Source organism: Rhea americana, unplaced genomic scaffold (genome assembly GCF_003343005.1).
Source record: "Rhea americana isolate MKP2758 unplaced genomic scaffold, rheAme1 scaffold_707, whole genome shotgun sequence".
Classification (NCBI taxonomy): domain Eukaryota; kingdom Metazoa; phylum Chordata; class Aves; order Rheiformes; family Rheidae; genus Rhea; species Rhea americana.
This window is the reverse complement of record NW_028186876.1, coordinates 13718-21471: the sequence shown is the minus strand read 5'-3', so window position 1 is coordinate 21471 and position 7754 is coordinate 13718. Positions and strand designations below refer to the sequence as shown.

At 50.1% G+C, this 7754-nt stretch overlaps 1 protein-coding gene across 1 annotated transcript; it reads right to left on the bottom strand.

Annotated features, from left to right (window-relative positions):
- Positions 1 to 3806: 3806 nt before the first annotated feature.
- On the bottom strand, positions 3807 to 4742 carry LOC146586173 (olfactory receptor 14C36-like). Its single transcript, XM_085321735.1, has one exon. The coding sequence runs from the start codon at positions 4740 to 4742 to the stop codon at positions 3807 to 3809; it is 936 nt and encodes a 311-aa protein (XP_085177861.1).
- Positions 4743 to 7754: the final 3012 nt, after the last annotated feature.

The following is a 7754-nucleotide window of genomic DNA, read 5'->3' as shown; positions in this document are numbered from 1 at the left end:
ATGCACTGAGATTTCTCCTGCCAGGCCTCCCCGCTGCTAGTGTATGTGGTATGAATTACTGGTGCATAAGATTCTCTAAAAGGTCAGGACCTAAATCACATCTCTGCAGTAGACGCATGAAGCAGGCACTTTCTGACTGACCAGCTGCCATCAAGTCTGGTGAAGACAGTCAACTCATAGATCTAGGGAAGAGTCACAGGTGTGCTTAGCTGTCTGGGTGAGGTGGAACTCAAGTCAGCTTTCACATTAAACTCTCCAACATTGATGTAGGTGACCAGAGATTGAGAAGCTTTTGTCCCAGCCAAGCTGGCCAAGCACACATGAGGAGATTTATCTGGTTAATGGATAAAGCCTTTTGTGAAGAACATTGTCCTGGTTTCTCTCCTCCACCTCCACTGGTAATGTCAATGAAAGGAAATTGCAGTGAGCAAGGCTCTGGAAGCACAAAGGCTTGAACCTTTTCTGGAGTTGGAGCCTGCAGGAAAATTTGGATTTTCCAAGCATCTTGGGCAGTTCCTTCTGCCTGTCCAGAGCCCTCTCAATGGCAGCCCTCAGCCACAAGACCGGTGCCCCTTGCCCACTTTGCAGTCCTCTGCAAGCGTGATTAAAGTTACCTCCTCCAGGTCATTCATCAAAGTGTTAAACAGGACAAGTCCCAGGAGAGACCCTATGGTGCTCCCTTTCTCTTCTGGCCTCCAGGAAATGGACATGTTGGAGGAGAGATGTCCCTAACCTCTGCTAGAGATTTGGCTGCTGAGGAGGGGTCTCATGCCCTAAGCCCTCACCCTGAGGGCAGAAAAGCTGTGCTGGGTGACAGAGGAAACACAGGGAGCAGGGGCTTATTAGAGGAAGATGTCTGTATTGAAGGGGATGACAGGGAGGTCTCCAAATTCCCCCACACACACTGCATTTAACATTTCAGTTTCCTCTTATTCATGGATCATATCTTCACTATGTGGAGCTTTTCCTCCTAGGAGCTGTTTCTCTCTCCTCCATCCTAACTGTTCTGCACTTGATGGTGCCTCAAACACTGAACCCCCTCATCTGCAGCATGAGGAACAAGGAGCTCCAGCAGGCAGTGAGGAAACTGATTCAGCTGGTACTCGTTTAGCAGCAATGAGCTGCCCATCTCTCCTCACAAATGATTGTCAGTTTTTCTTAAGCAGCTCTTGTGCTTTGGGAGTTCTGTCTGTGAYAGTCATGTTTGTGCACAAATGTCTGAATTCATCACGCTTCTGCAGTGGACGTGGGAAGAGCCAGCAAGGGTCTGTGTTGGGTTGAAAAGGGCCTGAGAGAGGATAAATGGCAGCAGGCAGCTGCTACTTGTGAATGGCAGTGTGGGAGCATAGAGCTATGCGTTCGAGAGGGAAATGCATGTCTCCTGCAAAAGGCATTACAATGTGGAGAGCGCAGAAGAGCCCAGGTTGTTCCCTGTGTTCTGTGGAGACACTGAGGAAGATGCCCAAGGTCATCACCCCAGATCAGTCCCACACATCACCCTTTATAGCATAGGCTGCTCACCCCAGCTGTAGGGCGGTCTATGGCTCGCTCTGTCCTCCTATAGGTCTCCCCAAACCAATGGAGGGGGGAAAGGCAGGCTTGCCCTGCCTTTCTTCTGCACTAGGCCCTGACAGATCCTGGAGCACAGATGTCTGCTGACTCCCATGTGGGGCTTAGCCCAGCCTGGGAGGGGGCTGAGTTCTTGAACACCCCAGCCATGTCCAAGGCATCTGGTTGCAGCTCCAGCTGACCTCTGGGTTTCCTCACTCCATCCCTGCATGCATAGACAAGGTCTCAGTGTTCCCCCCAGACAGTCCATCCCCTTTCCCCCATCCCACTAGCATCTTCAGGGGTTTCCAGTGCAGAGTGACTTTCCAGTGCCTCCAAAGCAGAGACTGAGGAGAAAAAATCATGGAATTGCAGAGGAGTTTCAGTGGGAAGGGACCTCTGGAGGTGTCCAGTCCAACCTCTCACACTAAGCAGGGCAGGATGGAACCCTGCAGTCTTGTCTGGCCATCGATGGATTGTGCCTGACCCTGCTTACCATCCCCAAACCTGTGCTACTCCTCTTGTCTGGACACTGAGGGATGGCACTTATCATTGGTGGGTCCCTGTCCTGCCTGCCTCTCTGCTCTTGTGCCCACGAGATCTTCCTCCCTGTCTGCCTGCAGACCCTTCATGCCCCACCCCACTGTCCAGCACAGCAGAGGAGCCCCGGTCCTGCCACCCCTCTGGCAGCTCCTGCAGCCCTGGGGCAGAGCAGCCTACCCCAAGCTGGTGCACAGAGAAACTGGTTCTTTTCCTTATTTCATATCTCTGAATGCTGCCCTGTTCTTCTCCTGGGACATCCCTGCTCCCCAGAGAGCCTTTCTCCTGGTCAGTGTGTCCACACTGGCCTGGCTGTTACTGCACCCCTTATGTTCCCTGTGGGACCATGAAGCCATGTGGTGACTCCTCACTCAGCTCTAGTCATGCTGGTCATGGCAGGAAACGGACCCAGCCGGACAAGGATCACCACCACTGATACTACTCGTGTGTGTCTGTGCTCATGGACCATGCTCAGAGTGACTCCTGGGTGACTGCAATGGCAGGAGATGTGCTGGGTGGGCACTACCTCCAGCCTGTGGTGTTTCACTGAGGGTGCAGAAATCACTCTCCAGTGCCCCTTCCCTGGGCCTCCTGGGTCCCCGCTGCCTCACTGGAGATTGCAGAGCCCTTGCTTCCACATGCATGTCAAGATTTAGTGCTTTACCGTCTGGTTACTCCGCTGTGGACCATCTCTCATTTTGTGAGGCTCCACTCACTGCCCACCTCCAGACACACAGTATCACAGAATGGCTGAGGTTGGAAGGGACCTCTGGAGATCATCTAGTCCAATCCCCCGTACTCAAGCAGGGTCACCTAGTGCATGTTGAACAGGATCACATCTAGGTGGGTTTTGAATATCTTCAGAGAAGGACAGTTGTCCTCAGAGCAGTTTTTCCTCATATCGAAGTGGAACTTCCTGATCCCCTTTTATCTGGAGCCCAGGGCTAGCATAAGAGTGTCATTGCCTGGTCCTGCTTGTGCTCATAAGAATGTACCATACCATGTTATGAGAGCACTTAGGCCGTATACATACACTAGAGCACAGCAGGACAGTGTGGAAATGAGGAGAGCAGCCCTGAAAAGAGGAAATGCTGCTGCTATTGATGGATGAGTCTCCAGGAAATCTGCAGCCCCTAAGTGAGGGCTGCAGTGAGGAAATGCCTGCTGTGGTAGTGCGGCGATCGTCCTGAGGAACAGGGGTCTGTTCACACAGGTTTCGTGCAGACTCTCCTCCCCTCCCCTTCCCACTCCACTGTGTGCATCGGAGCTCTGCAGAGGGAAGGGACCAGGCACAGTAACAGCTGGCCTCTATGCTTCCTGAAGATGGGTAGGAGATCACACTCTGATTGTGGCCAGGGACACTGAAGTCTTCTAATGCCATTGGAATCCATGATCTCACAGCGCTTGTACTCATCTGAGCCTGACTGTGCCCCAGAACTCCCTGGGTGTCAGTACCAAAATAAACAATGCAAAGGGAAACTCTCCTCATTGTCCCTGCCATCCGAGGGAGCTCAGTCTAGTGGGCTCTGAGGTTCCCCCATCTCTGCTGATGAAGTACCTGAATTCTTGCTTCAACATGGTCTCTAGGTCAGATTCCTGAGGAGATGTATCAAGCAACTGATACCTTTTTAAAGAAAAGAGAGAAAAAAAGAAAGAAAATGTGCAAAAAACACAGCCTTAGTACCAGATACCCTGAGAAGTGGATGCAAAATGGATATTTATTGGTGCTGACATTTTACCCATCGAAGGAGTTTTTTCAGTGTATCTTTGAGCTCCTTGTTCCTCATGCTGTAGATGAGAGGATTCACCGTTGGAGGCACCACCGAGTACAGAACAGCCAACACCAGATCCAGAACTGGGGAGGAGATGGTGGGGGGCTTCAGGTATGTAAACATGACAGTGCTGACAAAGAGCGAGACCACGGCCAGATGTGGGAGGCACATGGAAAAGGCTTTGTGTCGGCCCTGCTCAGAGGGGATCCTCAGCACAGCCCTGAAGATCTGCACGTAGGATAGCACAATGAAAACAAAACACGCAAAGAATAAACAAAGACTAACCACAAGAGCCTCAACTTCCCTGAGGTAGGAGTCTGCGCAGGAGAGCTTGAGGATCTGGGGGATTTCACAGAAGAACTGGTCCACTCTGTTGCCTTGGCAGAGCGGTATTGAGAATGTGTTCCCAGTGTGCAGTACAGCATAGAGAAACCCACTGGCCCAGGCAGCTGCTGCCATTCTGACACAGGCTCTGCTGTCCATGATTGTGCCATAGTGCAGGGGTCTGCAGATGGCAACATAGCGGTCATAGGCCATGACAGTGAGGAGAGAATACTCAGTTGACATGAGAAAGATGAAATGGAAGACCTGGGCAGCACATCCCAAGTAGGAAATGGACCTGGTGTTCCAGAGGGAGTTGGCCATGGATTTAGGAACAGTGGTGGAGATGGAGCCAAGGTCCAGAATAGAGAGATTGAGGAGAAAGAAGTACATGGGCGTGTGGAGGCTGTGATCACAGATTATGGCTGTGATGATGATGCCGTTGCCCAGGAGGGCAGCCAGGTAGATGCCCAGAAAGAGGGAGAAGTGCAAGAGCTGCAGCTCCCACATTTCCGCAAACGGTCGGAGGAGGAATTCATTGAAGGAGCTGCTGTTCGACATTTGCTCCCTCTGAGCAGAGAGCTCTGTCCAAGGAGGAAAAGAAGGGGACAATAGTTTAGAGCAGTTTTGTCTGAGTTAAAGCCTTTACAGTTCTCATTGAATCTCCCACATGTGTCTTGCACTGTAGTTTGTACATGACAGAGTGTGCCATGCAGAGTAGGGGCCTCTGCTGATGATCTCCAGTGGGGTCAGTTCTGCTCTGCTGTGGTGTGTAAATGGAGGGAGGTGACAAACATTCCCAGGTATCAGGTAGGGATAGAAGAGCCTTGGGCACCATGAGCTGAGTTAAGGAGACTTGGTCCAGTGACCTGGTGGAAAGTTTCTCTTTTTTCCATTAGGAGAGATGATTATAGCACTATGGCCAAGCAGTAAACCCTACAATGAAAGAAGGCTCATGGGAGATGGGCAAGGGGGATATGCCCGTGACGCTCAGGGGATAAGGTAAGGAGTGACTTACCAGACAGCTGTGGCATAGAAAGATGACTTTATCTCAATGCAAAGGGGGCTGGAGAGTGGCCTTTGTTAAAAAAAAAAAAAAAAATGTGTCAGTTGAGTGGATCAACTGACTACATTTCAACTGAGTGGACTGGCAGGTGTCAATGTTCCTCTTTCAGCTCATCGAAGGAATGCGAATGTCTCCCAGAGTTACCTAGACCAGCGTACATGGAATTGTGTACATGGCTCAGCCCAACACAGAGTACAAAAACTAAACAACGAAAAAAAGAATTTGGAAGAGAGAAACAAAAGTATTTGGAAGAGAGAAACAGGCTTGAGCTGGTTACAACTTGAATATTCTTTCCCAGAGACTGGGAACACCCCGGCTTTGTAATGGTGAGCATATCACAGAGGCCAGGAAAGGACATCATATTTTTATAGTGATTGAACTGTATGTTGCAACTGCTATGTTTTGCTAAGTATAACTTAACTTGTGCTGTGATTTCAGTACATTGCTGTATCACTCTGCTAAACCCAAAACCCTGTGTAACATCAGATATCATCAAAGAAGCAAATTTTGATATTAAACACTACATTCTCCATGTGTGGAGTATCTAAAAGAACCTGGTCAGACACTATTGGACTCTGACAAGCACTTGTGCCGGCTGCCTCGGCAAGGGAAGATCCTTGTGAGGGGTTCATCACCATCAGCCTTGCCCTCTTGAACAGAGGTGTCTGTGTCTGAATCAATCACACCAGCTCCCACTCCAGCAAGGGAGAGAAGCAGCCAAATTAAGGCAGGGGTTGGCCTGGCCCTTTCTAGATGTCTCTGTCCCCATGAGATAGACCCTGTCTTCATGCCAATTTACCATCTGTGCTCTTTCTCCAGCACCATAATGGGAGTGGGAAGTGACTAGCTCTGATGCACACTGCTGCAGTGGATTGCATCCGTTCCTTCAGTGGAAGGGCAGTTCAACATTTAGACACTTATTTTCTCCAGAAAATAACCTTCAGTGGAGGAGTCTGATCATATATTGATTTAGCTTATAGATGCCTCCATCTCACTGTAGGAGCATTCTTCGACAGGGTAGAAATCTTTGGCATTTCAGTTGCCCTCAGCAAGAGCACTTGTGCATCCCAAGGGGAAAAAAGGGTTCTCTGTGAGTTTGTACAGAGTTGTAGGATCTGGTCTGTGAATGAATCTTGCCCCTCACTGCCCTGCGCTTGAACCTCTTTCAGCTAAAGGACATTCACACTCACAAGTTCCCCTCAGAAAGAAACTGGACTGAGCTAACAGCAGAGGAATTTAGTTCCACAGGAAAGATCTCCAAATCCTTTTCTCTCAGCCCAGGTATGGATAGAGTGATGAAGAGTGTGACAACTCATTGCCCTGCTCTACCAAGTGCATTTCCTTTAGCTGCACAGGCTAGAAGGGGGCTGAGGCAAAGTCTCACTCCCGTGCAGACCCCTCTATTCCACAACTTGCAGCATTGGCGTCAGAAGTGCAAGTGAAACCTCCCACTCCAGAGAACTCGAGAGCAAAAACAGGAGCAGCATGGACAGGAAGGGAAACAAGGAGCAACATCATGATCCTGCTGCCAAAGCAGTCAAGGAGAGAGAAACGGATGGGCACTCGGAAAGCCTTCATCTTATCCGGGTCGGCATGTCACATCGCAGATGGTGACATAGTGAGACAGTTGCTCCCACGCCCTTTGTCAGGCAGCATGAGATGGTCCCATGGCAGCAGAGGCCCCCCTCCTCTGCTGCAGGTCCAGCTGCAGAGGAGGTGGCTCATGGCCCAGCCCAATGGCTATCATGGCAGAGGCTCTGCTGAATGAGATAGGAGACACAGAGGGCTAGCTCAGAGGAAGGTGTCTGCGTTGCAGGGACTGATCGTGACTTGCCCAAATCCATCCTCCCATGATGAGTCTGTTAGTAATTCCCTCTCATTCCCTGCCTGTCTCTATTGCCTGGAGCTGTCCTTTCTGGGAGCTTTCTCTATCCTAATGTCTTTTCCCTGCCAGTGCTCACAGACCCTGTTACATCTTCTGTGTGTGCAGTTCTACCCTACAGAAAACTCTGGAACAATACACTGTCAAAGGGCATCTCTGCTTGCAGGTCCTAAGGAGCAGGTCACATAAACCCCGATAAGTCCATAAAGTTAGTGAGTCTCAGTCCCTTGACAGACCAGAAAATTCTTTCACAGAATCACAGAATGGTTGAGGTTGGAAGGGACCTCTGCAGATCATCCAGTCCACACCCCCTGCTCAAGCAGGGTCACCTAAAGCACTTTCTCTCCCTGCCAAAATTAGGAAACTGAAATCCCTGAAAAGAACACTCCTTCCCTTTCAAGTAGGCATTTTTTCACCTTCCTCTGCAGTGCAAGGATACTGCTCTAAATAACAGCTCTGGGCAGATCTTGGTGCAGGTCCCAGCTTCACAGTCCTGCACCATTCTTGGCAGAACGTATAGCCTGCCCTAATCCTATGATGGTGCGGCAGGGATTCTCACCTCTAAAGCATCTCCTACTCTCCCATACTAGAGAAGCTGGGATAGCAGTCCTTAGAAAACCTATCA